The 22,077-nt window shown below is 36.1% G+C and overlaps 1 protein-coding gene across 5 annotated transcripts in view; it reads right to left on the minus strand.

Annotated features, from left to right (window-relative positions):
• The window catches only part of LOC132110482 (adhesion G protein-coupled receptor B3-like), a 164,686-nt gene that overhangs the window by 4,038 nt on the left and 138,571 nt on the right, over positions 1 to 22,077 (minus strand). For 4 of the 5 annotated variants that reach the window (XM_059517124.1, XM_059517125.1, XM_059517122.1 and 1 more), the window contains 9 exons: positions 13,996 to 14,146; positions 10,554 to 10,623; positions 10,110 to 10,176; positions 9,549 to 9,634; positions 8,997 to 9,095; positions 7,080 to 7,251; positions 4,898 to 4,993; positions 3,951 to 3,990; positions 507 to 1,177 (listed from right to left, as the gene is read on the minus strand). In XM_059517124.1, the coding sequence (XP_059373107.1) occupies positions 507 to 1,177; positions 3,951 to 3,990; positions 4,898 to 4,993; positions 7,080 to 7,251; positions 8,997 to 9,095; positions 9,549 to 9,634; positions 10,110 to 10,176; positions 10,554 to 10,623; positions 13,996 to 14,146 (1,452 nt within the window). The remainder of the gene's footprint in view (positions 1 to 506; positions 1,178 to 3,950; positions 3,991 to 4,897; positions 4,994 to 7,079; positions 7,252 to 8,996; positions 9,096 to 9,548; positions 9,635 to 10,109; positions 10,177 to 10,553; positions 10,624 to 13,995; positions 14,147 to 22,077) is intronic. The other variant, XM_059517123.1, reaches the window with a different exon arrangement.

Consider the following 22,077-nt stretch of genomic DNA (forward strand, 5'->3'; position numbering starts at 1 on the left):
TCAAACTTCCGGTAAAAACACAGACTTTTGTCTGGTGATGTAAACCAGACTTCTCCAATCATTTACTCCACGTAAACCCCTGCCTAATTGATTACAAACTTGCATTTAGATCTGCCTCCAACAACCCATGCATAGAACTATCTATTTGTTGTTGACTCTGTACATAGAAATATGGATATATTACTTTCGCTACTTTCAATTCTTTGAAGACTGAACTTCAACATCTTTAAGTTAAACATCTCATGTAGTGTTTTCATCTTTGGCTTAATTTGGAGGATTAAGACATTAGGGCACAATATTCTTTTCAAACTGACCATATAGAAGACCCACTATAACATACATTTGGCCAAACTAAAAATGCACTGCATTATGAATTCCGGTCTGACACATTTTGGTGTGCATTGAGTAAAACCACACATGTATCTAGATGTATCTTTGTTCATGTATGTGTGTAGAGTTTACTTGAGTCTAACTGTCTACACCCAAGGCCAGACTCAAACTCGCACCTCTAAAGAGCTCATCGATATAGTTGAACCGGTTTCGCTACGTGACATTCCTCCACTCTCCTCCATTTCCGCCAGGAAGTTCTTCACAGCTGTGCGTGGCTCGAAAGGCAGATTCTGCATGTGTTCGGACTGGACGGGATACTGCTGTTCCATTCCCATGTGCTCCATCCCAGAGTGTCCGAGGTTAAACTCAGCGCCCATCTTGTAATGCATCAACCTATCGTGTGACAGAGAGTCCATGGTCATGCTCATCTTGCTGTCGTCTTTCAGCAGGGTGGGAATGCTGCTAGACCCAGTCGCCGACCCCACTGCAGAACTGCGAGGCAGGACGATGTAGTCCGTTTCCATCTGCCCCGGCTGAGGGTGGCCGCTCAGGTCATGGGCGCTCAGCTCCTGCTCGCTCTGCCTTGTGGTGTCATCTGTACACAGGTATAGAGTTCGCCGCATGTCTGTCGTGCTGTCTAAACACTGCTCTCCCAGATCGCCCATGCCCATGGACATGTGAAGTCCAGAGGGCTGCTGGATGATCACTTTAGACATTATGTTGCCAGGCAACGTGGAGTAATTGAGCCCCTGGGGACCTTTCTCTTCCTCCTCATCATTGAGAGAGATGCGAGAGAGGGTGCCGGTGATGGTGGCCGCTCGGCAGGAGCCCATGTCTTTGTGGAGGGCTGCAGGTAGGAAGGAACATCATTAGTGGAAGTGAGTGATGCAAGACTGTAAGCTATGCTTTAAATGTTGATTTAGAACTGAAAAAAAAAAATATTTAAGAGCAAAAAGCAGTGCAGCCAATCAGACGTTGATAATTTGAACGCACAGCTGAAGTGTTACTAACATATTCAACAATAACTGCCATAGTGAAAGATGATATATACCCTACACCCCAAAAACAAGTGATCATAATAAATAAAGTTACAATTCTAGTGACAAATATATTGAAAAGGAAAGACTCAAGCAGATTCAAAAGAGAATAATTGAAGCACATATCATGTTGTGGACTGACTAGTTTAGTCAGCAAGAACCTACTTCACTTTAATTCAGTCATCTTTTAAAATAGACCAAAATTATGTCTTTAGTATATGTATTCCAACTTCGTAGGTTTTGTTAAAAATGGAGAGCTGAAGATGAACAGGTTACATTTCAAGACTTGGTTGACCAGTTCAGTGCTGTTTGAACAACTTGCGTTTTGACCTAGTGTGAGTATGTCACTTTTTTGGTTTTGTTAAAAATGGAGGGTTGAAGATAAAAAGGTTCACCAAAGAGATGCTGTCCAAACAACTTCATCACCATGTTCAACAAGCATGGTTGTACTAGTCCATCAGGACTAACCATCTAAACCTTTTCAGCAAAGACTATCAATACAAAAGCCATACACCACCATACCATATTTGCTGTTATAGAAACATGTCCTTATTTAGAATGGATTGATTCTGTTCAACTGAAAGAGCCACACACACTAGATGCAATGACAGAAGATGCATGATTCAGCACTGTGAGAAAAGCCTGTCCTCTGCAGCAGAGCTCTATCTCCAAGAATCCATAAGGGAATTACTGCCACTGTTCATAACATAACAAGGAGACCAGAGGACAACAACGACTGGTTACAAAATCCTCCAACTCTGATGGTAGTTTAAACTAATGCATCACACAACATGGCGTCTGAAGAACACAGCAGAATACTGATAGAAGAACACAGAAAAGGGCTTTAGGCTCATGACACGGACTTTCTGGGTGAATCTTATGAAATCTGTCAAGAACCTGGTCATATTACACCCCAAATTGATAAATATATTCTAAGTTCTTTACATTTTTATTTACCACACAACTCTCATTTTTATAATGCAAAATTCCCAGAAATAAAAACTTAATGAAACTGAAATTCCCAGAATTTAAATGAATATGTAAATATGTTGCACGTCTTTATTTATTTTACTGTTGATTTTTATAAAAATCGAAAAATTTTAATATCTAAAAAAAAGAAAACTGTAGTTAACTTTTTGTAAGTTAAAGTAAATCTTGGATTAAAGTTTTATTATGCTTTCCTAATGAAGGACACACAATGTCCCACAATATCACCCTCTGAGCTGATCTTAATCCAGTTTTAATGAAGAACACAGGGTCAGGGCGCTGTTATTACACTCATTTTCAAAAGAAAAACAAAAGGGTTTGCAATTTGTGTTACTGCCTGCATTTCAGGGCTATAGCTAGTCTAATTATCTGATTTACTATGCTCTTCTTTCTTAGCCAACTAGTTTTTAGAGACTTTAAATAACATGCTGTAAGTGAAGATACACACAAACAAACATTCAAACAACTGTCATGACATCTCATTATGCAGTTAAAGCAATTTAGCAGCTCATATCAATGTCTAAATGAGCCCTGGCTGAGATAAGTAACACGAAATTGTATCAGTTGCTTGGTTTCCATTTATGTAGCGTCACACTGTGTAGACCCACCCACAGTGAAATCTCATTGGTCTAAATCCCACACATAACCGGCTAATAGACTGTGTTGCATCATGCAAGATTTTCACCTTCAGACAGAAAAACAAATCCAGTTAGTGCTTTCAGGAAATATGAGAATAGTCACCATGCTGTCTAGGGGCATAACAATGCTACAAACAAACTGAAAAATGGCTGTAATGAAGACTTCATGCTGTTTTGAGCTTTGTTGGCTGGATGTCAGAAGAACTACATTTTTTTAACAACAGTCTTTCATTATAACAATAAAACAATTCTGTCTAGATCTTGAAACAGAAATCTTGTTTTGAACCAATTTCCAGGGGCTAAAAAGCTTCATTGTTCATCACCAACCCTTTACTTAGGGAAGACAATTAAAGAGTAAACTCATGGATTTCATGGTTTATTACATACAGCAGCTAGATAAAGAGGAACTAAAGATAAAGGAGAATAACAATGTGGAATAAAATAATTAAGACTAAAACATATTTTGATATGTGCAATATCAATATATGGACAGTTTCTAAAACATATATATATATATATATATATATATATATATATATATATATATATATGTACTTTAGAGACATACACACTTTTTAGTTCTTGAATATTTTCAAGAGTGGTCAGAACTGAAATTGCCAGTTAAGTGTGCTTAATAAATTTTACAGCATTGAAAATAATTTAATTAGGTTGATATATTATTAATACAATTCAAAGTAATAGTCCATGAATTTAATATTCTGTGAACGTAAAAAGAGGATGATTCAACACTGATATTGTATGTATCAGTATCTATCCAAATGTAACAAAATCCTACACTTTAAGATTGAATACTGTCCTGTTGGATGATTAGCCAGGTGCCACTGGGACTCCATAATTCTAATGTGCAACCCGAATGTTTATTCTCTTGGGCCTGTTTTGGCCCAGGAGAGGAGAAGTAATTAAGAAACACATTAATAGTGCACCATCTGTTTCTTACCTGATCGACATGCGATGTCCACGTCTTTCTCAAAATCCGTCTGTGGGGAAAAAAGAAATAAATAAATAACAGGAGACAAAGTGAAATTTAGACATGCAAGAGGAGTTTGATTTAGAAAGAACTACAACAAAAGTCGAAGCTTTGCATTAATGTTGATAGTTGCAGAAACACACACACGCGCACACGCACACACACACACACACAAAAGCATTTTCCTATCTAATTGATGTAAAATCAGAATAATACTTCAATTATATAATAGTCTATCATATCTATGCTGTCATGGGATTCTTCTCAAATTGTATGATTTTGCTAGCTTGTGTCTGCGGTCTAACCACATCCCACAGAGAAAATAGTCATCTGTTAAAAGCACTTATAAATAGAATCGGATTAATCAGGTATCACAATAGAGGTGGCGATAGAGGAGCCATCAACAGCAGCGAATCAAAGACAATCTGCACAAACTGAGGCCTCATTATAGTGAAATGCTTCTAGTTAAGAAACTTTCAATCAAAATGAGAACTGTGATCATTATATGCCAATGGTTCTGCGCGGGTCACACATCTCCAGGACCATTTTAACAGTAATCACTCCCTCAAACCAGTGAAGGATGAGAAAGACCGGTGTGAAATATGACAAATGGGTCCCATCCGAGACAGGCGAAAGCCAAAGGACATGGATAAAAGATTTGCTGCTGTTAAGCAAATTCAATTCTGCATATCCTGTCATAACTGTATAAGCATTAACACTGTATAACAAAGACTCATACTAGGAAAACGCACTGCATTTAAATCCATCAAGAGGACTTTGAGAGGTCACAGCACACAATTCTGATAGCACAGATGCCAGATGCAAGTGATTTCACAGCTAATTTATAAGACGAGCATATTCCAGCTTGTGAATGTACAGTGTAAGAATACTGAAGTTACAGGAGGCGAGTGACTTACCATGATCTGTGCGTGCCCATTGGGAAATGTACCAGTTGCATCTGCATTGATGGGGCCATGACAGTTTCTCAGGCGACATCTGAAGGCATCTTGAACCTATGAACCGTCATTTTAGTCACTCATCAAAGTGAAAGTACGGAGCCCTGCACATGACATGCAGGAAACAAATAGTAGGCTAAATCATGTGCACGATTTACTAATTCATTCCCTCAATGTATTAAAACGTGCACACGATTACTATTGCGTTCCCTCAATTTACTATTTCGTTCACTTGATTTAAAAATAGTGCGCACGATTTACTAATTCGTTCCCTCGATTTGCTAAATTGTGCGCACGATTTAGCAAATCGAGAGAACACAATAGTAAATTGAGAGAACGCAATAGTAATCGTGTGCACGTTTTAGTTCATTGTGGGAACGGATTAGTCGTGCACACAATTTATTTATTTTTTCTTGCATGTCATGTGCGGGGCTCCGTATGAAAGTATATGCTAGTGTACAAAACATTTCAGAAGAGCACATTGCTTCAGGATCTGAAAGTTTGGGTTTGGAAAAAAATCTCAGTAAGACTGGATTTATTTGTGAAATATTTTTTTTTTGTTTAAAATTGACTTTTGTATTTTTATATATTTTACAATTTTATTTTACAATTAAATTAAATGTATGCATTTAGCAGAAGCTTTTATCCAAAGCGACTTACAGTAGATTCAGGCTATCAATTTTTACCTATCATGTGTTCCCGGGGAATCGAACCCCCAACTTTGATAAGGCAGTGCTCTACCAATTGAGCTACAGGAACACTATATTTGTGATGGCAAAGCTAAATATTCAGCAGCCATTGCTCCAGTCATCAGTATCACACGATCCTTCAGAAATCAATCTAATATGCTGATTTGCTGCTTAAGAATCAATTCTTATTATTGTCAATTTTGAAAACAGTTGAGCTGCTTAATATTTCTGTTATTCTGTTCTGATGAAAAGTATTTATTTGAAACAGAAACATTATGTAACCTTTTAAATCTCTCTACTGTCACTTTTGATCCATTTAATGTGTCTCTGCTGATTAAACTATTCAGTAAACTTATCAAAAAAGTGTAAAAAAATTCATAAGCCTGCCAAATGAAATATAGCAACAAATTCCTTTTATCCTTCTTTTTTATGTGCACTGAAATTACCAGAATGTTTACTGTAGGGGGAAAAATAGGGACATCCTACTATTTAAAGTATCATTCGCAATCCACTTCTGTGAAACCAGATGTTAAACGATGTAGAAACTAGGGATGGGCAATGTCTTCGAATTTGCCATTGGATGAAGTCTACAGTGAAACATCGCGATGGACGATGACATCAGCTGGGGCGAGTGGGGGGTTGGTTGGGGGGATTGGGGATGTGTGTCCGAAGTGTGAGACCATATAAGGAAAAAAAAACTAACGTTTACTAACGCCATGTCTACACTGGATGCGAGTGGTGCAACAAAATACTATAGAACTATGCATATAACAGATTCATTTATATAGATCAGTCAGTAGAACTCATTATAATCAGAGATACTCTCTACACTGGATGCAGCATGGCATAACACCACAAATCCAGTAATCTGCTGCCGCGTTCTTTTTATGACGTTCTGACCCAAATCTTTAGATGATGTGGCACCACACGACAACTTTCGCATCCGGTGTAGACACAGTGTAAGGAGATATGACTGAGGATGATGTAGGGATTTGGTTTTAATTGGTCCTGGAATGTGGCTGTTACATACCAAAATGGGTACCAGTTGATGTGATCTCTAAATAACATTTTAAATGAGATAAAAAAAATAAAAAAACATATATACATATACATATAAGACAGCTTGGTTATGTCAGTCGAACAGGAGAGTTATTTTAGAGGAGGAGGTATTATCAGAGAGATTTTAAGGGTGAGTTTGGCTCCTTTGGCTCTTCTGAATGTGGTTTTCTTTAAATGTATAAAAAATATATTTTTTTGTTTCACAGAAGCAAGAAGGTCATCCAGGTTTGGAACAACATGATGGTGAGTAAATGATATCAGAATATTCATATTTATCCCTTAAAGTAAGACTGGACAAGGAGTAAAATAAACTTTCAAAACAATTAAAGACAGTTCGCTGAAATGCTGAAGGAAAAGATAAGAAAAGTAAGGGATTATAATGGATCCAGCCCTACCTCTCTTCTGAGGATACAGTGGACCATGACTATGACAAAGCCTTGCAGGGAGTCAAAGACCGCGAAGAGGATCTGGAATAGAATTGAGCGTTTGTCCGTCATGGCCAGCACAGCAGACATCCAGGTGAGAGCTAATAGAGGGAGAACGACACAGGAACTCCACAGGGAGGCCCTGAGACAGAGAGAGAGAGAGAAAGTGGACTGAACAACAACCAAAAAGATACATTTTTGGCCTTGGTCCCAAAAGTATTTTTACCCATTCATTTTCTCCAAAGGCATTAAAAAAAATAAAAAATAAAATTAATGAGAAGCTCTAAGCCTTGAACAAACCATCCAGCTCTGAGATGAATCATAACATTATAGTCTTTGATTTGAATAACAAAAAAGTAAATGAAAATCTGAAAAAGACAAAAGACAATTCAATTAGTTTATGAGAGAATGAATTACTCACAAAATATGACTAGTCACTGACAACAAGTATAAGTAAGGGATATGCTAGCCGTGCATTATCTTGCTTATACCATGGTCATTTGCCACTATTGGCAAGTTAAAAGTTGTTAATGATGTCAATATTTGGCTGGAAGGGTAAAAATTATGGTTATTTTGTCAGTTACGGCATGTTAGCGCTAACATTCTGCACGTCGTCTTAAAGTCGTGGGGCAGCATTGACAACAGGTTTCTTAACTCCTGGATGTTTCTTTGTGAATAGCGCAATCTCTCTCTCTTTCTCTCTGTGCAAGTGATGTGTGTGTTATTGCGCATAAAAGAAAGCAGTGTATTAATATAGAATGGTGATTAAACTGACTTGGAACTACCAGTGCATTAAACAGTTTTAATGCATACCTGCCAGCCAATCAGAATCAAGTATTCATACAGACCATTGTATAAAATACAACATTCTTGTTTATTATTAATATTATTATATTATTACTGTTACATTTTATTGCAGTAACAAAATACTTTAAAATACCAGCCAATGACTACAGATATCAAATACAACATTAACTATAATAATTATTATTATTGTTGATGTTGTTATTGTTATTACTGTAATTACTACTACTAATACTACTACATATTTTTATAATCAAATAAATAAAATAATAAAATATGCTAGTCATTGACTACAAGTATAAAATCAATTAATATAATCTAAAATATTAATTTTATTAAATTTTATTGGAATGATCATAATAAAATAAATACAAATTAACTATTATTTGAATATTTTACATACTAGTTACACTTGTGGCTTCTGACATTGCTTGACTTCAGATCTCAAGGTAGGCCTGTCTAGAAATTTTTATATGGTATTGTAAAATATTGCTTTCTCTATGGAGAAAATAATGGGAATTTTTACTTTACAGAAGACTACTGTTGAGCTTTAAAGAACAAATATGATGAAGAGGAGATAGATGCACTTCAAATCTTCAAACCGTACTACGATGAAGTAAGGCAATTTTCTATATCAATGTTGGCACGGCAGACTAGTTCAGTAAAAGACATAAAACATTATAAAGGCACTGGTGTGTGTAGTTAAGACTGGTAAATGCAGAGCACAAATTCTGAGTATGGGTCACCATACTTGGCTGAATGTCACTTCACTCACTTCACTTCACTGAATGTCACTTCACTCACACTTTGTTCCAAATGAAAGCATGCACATGCCCAAATTTTCATTAATTGCCATCAGCACATAAATGAGTCCAGGAGCACACAACAACCAACACATTGTTCCAATAGAGTGTTGTCGACATATCACAGACAAAGAACAAGAGCCAGCTGTCCATTTAACACCTTCACAAATCTCCTTCCCTGAGGCAAGGGGAAGTACACACACGCATAAAGTCACACGCACACTCTTGCATGCAGCTTAATCAGCATAATCGATCTGCTGAGGCATCGGTGGGCACTTACATGGCATTGCTGGCCGTTGTTGCTGATAAAGCAGAAGTTGAGACGATGCCACATTTGGCACATTTTAAAGTTAATCCAGTATGGGGCTCGCTCATCTGCCTGCAGAACAGCCAAATAACCAGACAAGACAAAGGGAATGTATTTACATGGTGGTCTGACTGTACCAAAGCAGAGGTGGAGGCAGATTTCTGCACCTATAGTAGCACCAGAATTGTAATCTGTTAGTCTGAGCAACTGGACTGGGATGGAAATAATTGTATTGGCTCAACTAATGTAAATTTGGGATGAGGCTCCCTTTTTTTGCAGTTTTGTCATACTCTGACACATTAGCTCTATTCCCAAACTTAATGAGGTCTGCAGCCTACTGTCAACATAGGCAAATATCTTTTAAAGCATTTTAGCATGAAGCTCAAAGTTGATTCCAATACAGTTTGGTGTTAGCATGTTGCTTAGAAAATTTATGAGTTTGACATTTTTCATATATATATATATATATGTGTGTGTGTGTTTGTTTGTTTGTTTGTTTGTGTGATGTATTTGATTGGCACTTACCCTGCTCTGTGTTTTAGTTTCTTATCCAGGATCCCATCTCTTGAAACAAGTTTATTAAACACTAGAATACCAATCACCATGTTAACCTGTAACCACACACACAGTAGCACTGTCAGGGCCCGACCTCATCAAACTGCAGAAAATGAACAACAGGGCTCAAGCACTGTCTTTAGTAATGACTAAATGTAAAAGCTTTCTTTGAACATAAAAAATGAAAGTGTTTTCCAATGCACTTGAGAATTTTACAACTACCTTCAAGCTAGACTATTAAAATGCAACAATATAGATATAAATCTACTGTTTTGTATGGTGTAGATGCATGGCAGTGTGAATCTGTGCCACCATTAAATCTTGATTCAGCCTAGAAATAAACTGCTTAATGGTGCATATAAATGACTGGGATCACAATCTTCAAACCGTACTACGATGAAGTAAGGCAATTTTCTATATCAATGTTGGCACGGCAGACTAGTTCAGTAAAAGACATAAAACATTATAAAGGCACTGGTGTGTGTAGTTAAGACTGGTAAATGACTGTAAATAAACAAAGTGTAAAATTACCAGCACCACTGCAGCAGCAGGTCCCACAAATGCATAGAGAAGACCACCTTCCAGAGACAGCCAACAGCTGCAAGCACACACACAAAAAAACAAAACAAATATCAGCAAATCTTGCATAAAAATTTAACATCCGGCATCAACTTAATGGGGCATGGCAGTACACAGTCGTATCATCCTTGAGTGTCTGGGGATCTGGTGCCATATGTCATGGTTCCACATGGGAGACTTTTAGTATGGAACAAGAACTCTAAAGAGATCTTAAAACACTGTTTATTCCCAGGTATCCTCGGGAGAACTAGGTGGGACTGTTGCAATCTCAGGGCTCTGAGTCATTACTTCATACTACTATTTTAATTGGAAAGATTTTCATGGGCTATGTGCAGGGTCTTGTAAGTTTTCTGGGTAAGCATAAATAACAAAGAAGAAGAAAAAAGTTTGTCTTACTATTGGGGTGTCCCGTATCCTTTTGCTTTTGTGAATCCCATTGAGATAGCGACCACTAAAGCAGGTAATCCTTCAAAAGAGACATAGGAATGATTAAAGGCCACATACTGGGTAATCCTTCAGGGTTGGAGACATTCACAGCACATGTACAGTAGCTCCAGTAGGAGGTAAAGAATGAAAAGAAACTAATACGAGTGCTGCTTGTCCATGCAAAACCAGCTGCTATGATGCTAAAGGATATAAAGGATAGTTTTTGGCTGATTTATTCCTTTGAAAAGTGATAAATGGCTGACATTAAAATTGCATATCATACATAAAAAAATTGCTGTGTGTACAATGTAACACATTTCGATTTCAAATAGTTGTATTAACTGTGAGTATTAGCTAGGGCTGCACGATATATTGAAATTATCTAAATATTGCAAATGTGAATATTACAATATGCATATCGCAAGGGCATGCAATATCTGAATAATTTTAATAAAAGGCTACTTAAATCAAAAAGTTTTAGTCTGACAAATATAGCAGAGAACTCCTTGACGTTAAAAAGAGTTAAGTGCAATAACTTGCAGAAAAAAAATCTTTGCCGTCTCATCTTGCTCTCTGACTCACACCTGAAGCTTGTGCACAAGCCGCATCTCGCACAGCGTCTTTTCAGTTCTGCAGCACATGTGCAAAGCGTGCCCATACACACAGACAGTGCGAACCCTGAGTTGATTCGTCTTTCACATCTGCTCATGAACAGACACACACACAGAATTATGTCGATACCCGTCTCAGTGATCACTCTCGTAAACTGAGTCAGTTACGTTTTAAATGAATGTAAACAGCTGAGAAAGAAATCGGATGTGTATCACTAAACTGGATCAGTGCAGTCGGATTGAAAGGGAAAGCAGCATATAAATACACGCTGCTGAATATGTCACTAATGTTAATCAAACAACAAAACAGCTATAACAAAGTTCAATCTAAATTTAATTAATACAGTGAACACAATGCAGTGTTATTTTACACTTAATTATTAAATTTCTGTACCTGAATACTACTGTTTATTTTATCTATGCTAGTAAATTATTTATTTATTTTTTACTTTCTCAGACTATAGTTTTTGCAGAGGTATATGAAAAAGTACTTAAAATGTATGGAAAGCAAAGTTACAATTATTATTATATATATATATATATATATATATATATATATAATATATATTTTTTTTTTTTATGTTCACACTGATGTTAAAAGGACATTTTCTGATTTGTGACATTACTTTTTATGTACTGCCAAAACACTGCTGGTCACTTTCAGAAGTTATAGTGATTCTTTCTTTTCCAAGAAAGAATGTGAAACAAATTGGTTATATAATTTTCATGTTTAAATATTTAAAAATATAATTGAATTTTATTTTAAACACTTAAGCTATATCGTATTGCATGTCAAATATCGAATATCACATTTTTTAACAATGTATCACATATCGCATTTTTCTTTAATATCGCACAGCCCTAGTATTAGCAATAGTAAATGCTACTTCCCTTAACAAACATCACTTTAGGCTTTCAGAAGCACATCAGGTATTCAAGACACAATACAACTTCTAAATTGTTTGTAAAATGAGAGCAGGTAAACAATCTAATAAGAATCCCTGGAGTTTTACACTAAACCCAGCATGTGAAATGCAATTATCACAACAGATTTTTAACAGAGAGGCTGAAACGATCAAATAGGTCTTGGTTGATAATAATAATAATAATAATAATAATAATAATATCATATCTGCTATCTTTCTAATCCTCACTCTCTATTTCTCTGTCTCTCATCTTTGCTGGTCTTAAGCAGGACTGCCATTATGAAAGGGCTCTTTCTGCTCCTGCCACTGTCCCGTGATCTGAATATTAACACCGTCCCTCTCTCACTCCTGGCTAAATTTATTGATGCAATCAGCTTGTCTGAAAAACCAGCGAGGGCTCTTGTGGTGCCCCCCTTCCTTTGTTGAGTCTAAACGAAACTCCGCCCCTATCCACCAAGCAGTTTCATCCTCAACCAATTTGAAAGCACACTGCAGTGCACACAGCACCACTGTTTGTACCACAAAGTTAAAATTAGTCTCCGGATGGACGAAAAAAGAAAGAGTATCTGAGAAGGATTAATGAATTTGACCTGGAAACTGTCCGTGATGATATGGTTGTTCCATCACAGATACAATTTATACCTGTGGATTAATAGTTCAGCTGAACAAACACAGAATAGCCTGCCAGATAGCGAGAATGACGTGGCTCTTGTGTTCCTATGACCTGAATAAGGGCCATGCAATTAAGGAGACGAAGCTGTTGGTTTTTGATCCTTAACAGATGTTTCAGATTAGTACTTCTACACTGAGGACACCATTTATCTAGCAAAAAGAGAAAACAGTGAAAGGAGATGAAATACTTTTCACTTGAAAAGCTTTTATCAGACCACTAAATTAACAAAAAACATTACTGTACGGTTGTTTACAATAATACATTCAAAGTTAAAAACTTTTTTTTTTCTTTTTTTTTTAAGTTGTGCTGCTTAATATTTTTGGTTTACACATTTAATCATATATAATCTTCTAAATAAATATAATTTTATATATTTTATAATAATATTTTACAATATATTTAAACTTAATATAAATAAATATATATATATATATATATATATATATATATATATATATATTAATGCATATCAATAAATAATAAGCGTGTCGTGTCATGCTAGAGGTAGGCATTAACAGAGGTATAATGATATGGAAGGTGGCTGTTGGCATCCTTAATTTATTATTTTTGTCTGGTCTATTCACTGCTTAGCAACCGTTGTTATGGCAATGGAGTCATGGACTGATACAAGCAGGAGCAACAAGTTCATTTGACAGCAGACATCATTTATGAATTCCACCGACATTAAGCTCTGAGATACTGAACACAAACCACTTATGATCGGCACACTAGTTAAAAACAACCACTGTACAACTGATGTGTATAATAAACATTTAATGGATACCAATAATTTAATTAATCCACCATCAGAACAGCCAAACTAATAAACGGTTCACATATCTGTATTTGTCTATCTTCTTCTGTCTCGTCTTTTTGCTCTGCACAAAGCAAAACACTGCACTGATGGAAAGAGAGAGCCTTGTTTGTTGCTAGGTAACTGGAGGGATGAGTGTTAGCTCTTCTGTAATCAATCAGATGTGAGTAAAGTGGTCCTGTATAAGAAACCCTGGGGAGGTATGGAACATATGAGATGATATTTAAAAATTACCCACTCAGATCGTCCACATTTGAGAAGTATATACTGTTTGCATGATGATGATCGAGCAGTAAAAATGTCCATCAGTGAACAAATAGAGACTGAGAGAAAGAAAGAGGGAGAGATGTAAAGATACTGTAAGTGTTATGGACATCCAAGCACTCACCCCATCCCAGGCAGAGGAAGCGTTTCCGTATGAGCCTGGTCCGAACTTTCCCCGTCACAGCCATATAGGACTGCCAAGCTTCTGTCAAAACCCAGCAGAAGGATGCCAGGAAAAAGAAGTGCAGAAATGCAGTTGTCATCGTGCATATGGCCTATCCATTTAACAGAGAGAGAGAGAGAGAGAGAGAGAGAGAGAAAGAGAAAGAGAAAGAGAAAGAGAAAGAGAAAGAAAAGGAACAGGTAAAACACTTTGAAACATTGTAACAAGTATAAATGAAACATTTGAAACAAGTCTAAATGAGGGTCTTTGGACTGTCAGTGGAATATGACATTGACTGAGGCTAAGTTTGGATAAAAAGTACTTAAATTTCACTCATTTAAATTAATTAAAATCACAAGAAATAAATCTGAAACTCACTGAAACCACCATGATTGAAAATCAAAATAATAATACAAAATACAAAATAATGGATCCCTCATTTCATCTACTCCCTTTTATTTTCAGTCAAAGTGTCATGAAAAGTTTTACTAAAAAACAACAATAACAATGTTGCAGACAGATTAGAGGTCTTCACAGTGCACCCAAGACCCGTCGACCCGGGACCCGACCCGGGACCCGTACGGGTTCGGGTCTATATTTTAAATGATCAGCCGGGTCCGGGTCGGGTTCGAGTCTATTACTTCGGGTCCCGGGTCTGTTTAACATTGTGTGTAATAACCGTGCGATCGGAGTCACCGGAAACGGAGAACACCCGGCCGTTATCAAAGACTGCTTGTGTTTTTTGTAACTTGCAACTTGTAAAATTAGGAAAAGAAAAGAGTGAGCCAAAAAAAGCGATCTCTCTCTCTCTCTGCTTTTAGAAGCAGAGTGCGCAGACTCAATGTTAATACAAGTGCACGCACGGTATTAATGCTTGCAGACATGACACACTCATATTTAATATATTTCAAATCAGCAACACAATCTGAGGTGAACTGTCACATGAATGTTTTCTATGACGCTCAAATTGCGTTAAAGCATTTTAGGTTGATACAGCTAGCACGCATGTGCAGTCTCGAGCGCATTTCATGTTTCTATGGCAACCAGTGAGGGACACTTCGACCGCCAAACCGAGTTTTACATTTTCTCCCATTTTTATAATATTATAAATGAACCGTTTAATCTTAAAGTTTTAGTGGTCAGATTCAGACTCAATGCAGAGCAGAGAGCACAGAGATCAGATGATAGCAAATAAATAACGTCAGCGGCCATGGCATTGCACGAGCGATCGTTATTATAGTTCAAAAGGGCAAACAGTCGAAGTTATTATGCGAGTTAACACGAGTCAGAATGTACATGTGCACAGTAGCATTTGTCATCCGTCACCGTGACATCAAGTGGACTTTTGAAGCTGAAATAATGAGTGGATTAAGCTTGGACTTGGAATAACGAGAGGAATAACATGAATAACTTTCTTGTCGGAGGATTGTAATGCATCACAGGCAGTCAGGTACAATGAAGAGAGACTACGGCTCTTTAAATTAGGTAAGACAAAAAGCTGTATTTTTCGCAACAGGTTTATTTACTTGTAATAGCAACTTATGGTGGAATATGTGACAGTCGGGTCAAGTCGGGTCTGTGTCTTCCCGGCGGGTTCGGGTCCAGATTTCAAATAATAGACGGGTCCGGGTCGGGTCCGGGTAGGCATTTCTCGGATCTACATGGGTCCGGGTCCAGCTTTTGAAATATTAGACGGGTCCGGGTCGGTTCGGTGTAGTACATTACGGGTCTCTTTCGGGTTCGGGCATGAATTTTTGGACCCGTGAACACCTCTAAGACAGATAACATGTTTCACTCCAGACTTGTCTAGACCATCATTAAGGGCTGGGCAGTTTGATGGTATGTACTGGGTTGTAGAAATAGCAGTACATCTGTTTAACATTGATAATAAGAAATCTTTCTTGAGCAGAATATTAGAATATTATCTATCTATCTATCTATCTATCTATCTATCTATCTATCTATCTATCTATCTATCTATCTATCTATCTATCTATCTATCTATCCTGTGATATGTGTCATACAACCCACCATGATCAACATCTCATGCTTCTAAATCCAAATCTAGGAAATCTCGCTGCAATTAAAACATATGCGCTCCAGACATTCTCAACACTTTGTCAACAACAGTGAGCAGTCAGAGAAATGACTTCAGCACCAAAACCACAAAATATTACCATCTTTCTCACCAAATGAGTATCTTCCTCACTGAATTTGGCAGTCAATGTGTTCCATGCAAATCCATTATGACTGGGACGATCAGCATGTGACAAAAACACCTCTCTCCTAAAACCGGGGTTCACACCACATTTGACAAATGAATGTTACATTCCCATGTTCATATTTTAGAGAAGGGCATAATTAGAAATATATAATACTCACTTTAGAAATTTTATAAATCTTACTTTGTTAAAACATTTTAAGGGTGGTGAACTTCACCCACCGGCTAGCTGCCAATAAAGTGAATCTGACATAGGGAGGGCCTGGATGCTCATGGCACAGAAAAGAGTTGGGAGCATAGCTGACATGAGCCAGAGATTAACTGGACGGGACATAATGAAGTCCCTGCTTCCACCTGCTCCCAGTCCACCTGATGCGGCCTGGATGAATGCTGTGAAAACGGATCAGCTGGCAGCATGCAATCGGACACCAGATACTGATGAGCTCTCTCACGCTGCCATAAAACCACAATTTCTCAGTAATCAGCTTTCATGAGTTCATACATAAAGAGTCTGAGAGATTCAGTTTGAAGTTCACAGTCAGTGAGCATCTAAACCAGACGACCTCCTGGACCAATGTTCCCTTTTACATGCACTGTTACTTGACCTCTAGAAGTAAAAGGGCATTATGGCCTACTTGTCTGTGGACGGTTTTTACTTTCACTGTTGCCTCTGTTTATGTAACACTGTAAAAGAAAAAAGCAAACTGCCAACACCACTGTGTATTCTCTATTAATCAGTCTATACAACAGTGGTGTTCTGAAATGAGGAGGCAAAGTTTTTAATCAAATGTAAATTCATGTCCCAGACACATTTTCTAGGTGAAATAAACATTACTTATACTATCAGAAAGTTTGTTTTATATCTATTTTTTTTAATTGTTAACGTAATCAATATTATATTTATTAAAAGCAAGAATAAATCTAATCAAGTTAGCATTTTTAAGCATTTTACATTTATTCCAAAATAATAACTCAAGGCAGTAACAATTTAAACAATATATTTTATTCGTGAATTTATGTTCAGCTATTCTATTTAACAGTTAACTTTTAACTATTTTTGAATTTTTTGGATAAGGTAAATATTAGTCACAGACACTGAGATTTACCTTAAATTTCACCAATCTGATTACTCATTAAAAACTCCCACAGATCATGTTTTCAGGCAATTTCGAGTGTTATTTATATCTAAGTGTTGTTTGTTTGCTTTTTTAATTAGTCTTTCCCCATTAAAGCCATATTGTTAATTCAGACTGATTCATTCAGACTGACCCAGAGAAAACACCCCGGCTCTACTATTACTCTACAACTTCTGGGGCTTTTTTTGGGGTCATTTTTATATTGATCTACTTCTGTTCTAAAACTTGGGGTCAGTTAGACTTAAAAAAAATCCTACTTTTATTTAGCAAAGATGCATTTAAATAATCAAAAGATACAAACAATAAAGAAATTTGTTCCAAAAATAAAAACACTTATAAAAATAAGATGTTTCTTGAATGCCAAATCAGCATATAATCATTATTTTGATTTCTGAAGGATCATGTTATACTGAAGACTGGATTAATAGCTGCTGAAAAATCAGCTTTGTCCTCACAGGAATAAATCACATTTACACTTTAAAATACATAAAAATAGAAAGCAGCTATTTTAAATTATAATAATATTTCTGAATATTACTGCTTTTACTGTATTTTTGCTCAAATAAATGAAGCCTCTAAATGTGTGCTAAATGCAAAGCCACAGCTTTTCAACAAAAATTTCACACTTACATGAACACCTATCTCTGTTTGGATGTACTTTAAATTAGAGGTAGATACTTTAAGACACTTACAACTGGATCTCAACACCACATTTTCAGAGACACTAGCACCAATGAAGTGCTAAATACATGTACCAATACCAATCAAAACTGTTTTCCTTTTTCATTCCTAGGCACTGGATGCATTTCATTCTATTTCCTAACTAATGCTAGCTGCTTAGCAAATGAGATGGGAGGTGATGAGGCTCATGGCACATGCATGTCACCGCAGGACCTCACGACCATATGGGCAACTGCTAATGACTGATGAAGAAACACTTATGCCACACAGAGCATAAATTAACTACTATAAATATAGTAATGATGACACTCTTAAGTAGCTTGCTTACTGCTGCTGGTTAATGGGCAAGCACAAACAGAACATTTATAGCCTATATATATATATATATATATATATATATATATATATATATATATATATATATATATATATATATATATATATATATATTCTAAAGGCCCGTGTGTCACTAAAGTAATGACTAGAGTAATGGCTTTCCCAGGACAAAGTTACATTTTAAAATATATTAAACAGAAAACATGTATTTTAAACAGTACAATAACACTATTTTTACTGTATTTTTGATATTAAAAATGCAGCCTTGGTGAGCATAAGAAACTTATTTTGCAAACATTAAAATTTCTACAAAAATATTTTGACCACTTATGTAGATAACCTCAGACAGAGATAATCAGATGAATTTAGATCACATATGAAGGTAATTGAAGGCATGTGACACCAAAAGCACCTAACCTGAGTGGGAATTTGACTTGTATCTATAAGTACCAAATGTACTTTATCTTTACACATGTGGGTTTGCCTGAAGAGCTGGGTAGCAGAGGAAGTGGAGGGGGTGGCACACAGCCTCAGCTAAAATCCTGAGTACACCCTGCCCTTTACAAAGGCAAATTTCTGGGAGATATTGAGCCCACTGTGTCTGTATCCATGGCAACAGAGGAAGTTCAAGAGAACAGTAAAGTACACCATAGCTGAAGTAAAGGGAGGCGCGCAATGATGTCAAAGTGCCGATGCTGTTGTGTGCTGCTGGGATTCATATATGTATACACACACACGCGCTTTTTGAATAGTAGGATGGTCTGTGTTTTAAACTCTTCTGGCACTTAAACTTTTTGTATTTCATTCTTTATAATGGTTGGAATGATTTATGTATATGTATGAATGTGATTGCTATTGCCTTAGTGTCTTAGTTGTGTTTGAGCTCATCAAGAAATTCCAGACAACTATGTTGTTGTTTGTTTGACAATAAATTAATAAATATTACTCAGTGCAACTTATAACATCTAAGTGAAAGATATGACACCAACATGTCAGAAAAAAATAAAATAAATAAAAAATAAACATAATCAGAGTTGAAAAAAGGTTCACCCCCTGGTGTAAGTGTTTTGTTGAATCACCTTTTGCTTTAATTACAGCCTTTAGTCTGTTGGGAGAGGTCTCTACTAACTTTGTACATCTAGACTGCAATATTTACCCTCTCTTCTTTGCAGAACTGCTCAAGTTCAGTTAAAGTTGATGTTGAGATTTATGGCAGATTTTCCTCAAGAATTTGATGGTATTTTGCCCCATCCATTTTTCCTTCTATCCTGATAAATGCTCCAGTCCCTGCTGCGGAGAAAACAGCCCATAACAAGATATCACCACCTCCATGCTTTACTTTAGGTATGCTGTTTGTTGGATGGTGAGCTGCCCTGAATTTTCACCAGACATATCGTTTGATGTTGAAGCCAAATAATTTGATTCTTTAATCATTTTCCCAACCGTTTATTTATTTATTTATTTTTTTACATGTTGGTGTTATATCTTTTACTTGGATGTTATAAGTTGCACTAAGGAAAGATACAGCTGGATAAAACTAAAACTGCGTCAGTCTTAAAGGCAGGGTAGGTAAAAAAAATGTATAAAAAACTTTTTTTCCAAATTTGTTTAAACTTTAATATTTATATATTTATATATATTTTATATATCAATACATAATTAAAATGTAAGTACTCTGAAAAAGAAAGTATAAAAATCGAGTGACTGTAGACCTCTCACGACTGTTTTAAAGACAGCTCATTATTTCCATTCACTCCACCCCCTCCCTTCTGGGCTCCTTCCAAAGCCTCTACTACGGCTCGCTAAGTAATGTTATGTTAGCTATATTACGCAGCTATGTGTGCTAATGACACATGCTTCATGAAAAAAATATTTCAAGATTTCAAGGTCACTGCACTCTGCAAATGAGATACTACCAACTGAAATAAACCTCTGATAGTAGGAGGCAACTTAATAAAATAATTAAAACATTTACATAATTACCAAAGTCATTAATTCACTAATGACATAGATAATTTCCTCAGTAGCTAAATTTATTAAGTAATAAACAGGGATTAAAAAACGAATCAAAACTTTAGATATGAGATATTCTGTTTAATAAGCCATTTTTTCCCCCAGTAAACCTCAGTCAATTTATCATTTTATAACTGATTTTCTCATAACCATCTCAACAAAGCCTGTTTAACTTATATATATATATGAATAGTTTCCTCCTACAGAAGAATTTTATGGAATTATTCAACAGCTCAGCCAACGTAGTCCATACTCACTATATTCCAAGTCTTCTGAAACCATATTCTGCAAGGAACAGGCTAAAATCTAAGCCACTATACACGGATACCAAATCTCTGCTAGCAGTGGATGCCTGTTAATAGTTCAGTGCTTTCACAAATCAGCACAATGTAAATGATGTGTTGATGCTATAAGGCATAGCTAAGAGTCAAACTGGCATGATGCTTATATGCAGGCTATTTAAGCCAGACTCATTATGCAAAAGAAAACAATATCCTTTAAATGGTCCTTTTTCCTAGTCTGGATATTTCAGTGATCCTGCCTTCATTACACTCTTGAAATGTAGTACAATATCTCGTTTTAACAACTATTTATTCCAACTCTGTCAAGATTATTGCCTGGAAATGCTTTTCTCCTCGCCAATTAATGTTACATACTCCCCACATCTACACTGAAACAAACAGCACTCTTCAGCTGTTCGAGCAGAATTGTTTCTGTTTTGACATAAATGCCTTTCCTATATTAATATTTATGACAAATGCTGCTGCTTCACCAAAATACAAATATATTGCTTTCCATTATTCAACAAGTGAGGTAAAATAAAAGCACTGACACTAAAAGGAGCATCCAAACAATTCATTAACTATGGTTGCACCAATCCTTCCTTAATATGAGAATATATAGAATACATACCACAAATAACCATACAGCATTTTCTTCTACAGTTTCTTTCAGTACTGACTGAATGGACTATTACTAGTGTCATCGTTTACAAAATGAAAATTACACAGAAAAAATCTCAGCGAGGGAAGTACGTTTTAAATTATGAATTCTTTTCATCATGTTAATTCAACATTATTTGGATCAGTTCTCTCCAATCAAAATCCTTGACGTTTATGTTTGGAAAGGTGCTGTGGGCTATCCTCACATCTTAGTACTTGAGAAGATAAACAAGTCCCCAAGTGATCAAAAGGAAGTTGCACATAAATACAGACACTAAATTATAGACTCGTCTTGAAGGTGAAGATTAGAATCATTTTATGATATTTTTAGGTATGGTGCAAAAAGATATCGAAAAATGCTTTGGAAAGCTGACCATCATTCTTTAAAAAAAGCAGCTACAACATGATGCTTTTTTCGTGTCCTTTAAAGTCAATATTATTTACTTTGTAATAAACTTTTTCTGGTCTTACTGTGCATGGTTTATCAGTGTACATTATGCAAAAATGTTTTGTAATCTTCTATTAAAATATACTAATTAATAATTAGTCTTTGCAACAAATTTTGGCTAACCTCAAAAGGTTTTTGCATAGTACAAAGCTAAATTTAGAATTCAAGTTAATTGCTGGATCAGAACTGAATTGCAGAATATCAATTTGAATATTAGGAAACAATATAAATGTATTGAAATTCAAGTAAATTCGTACAGCAATTTTT

The sequence above is a fragment of the Carassius carassius genome, chromosome 30 (assembly GCF_963082965.1).
Source record: "Carassius carassius chromosome 30, fCarCar2.1, whole genome shotgun sequence".
NCBI classification, from domain to species: Eukaryota; Metazoa; Chordata; class Actinopteri; order Cypriniformes; family Cyprinidae; genus Carassius; species Carassius carassius.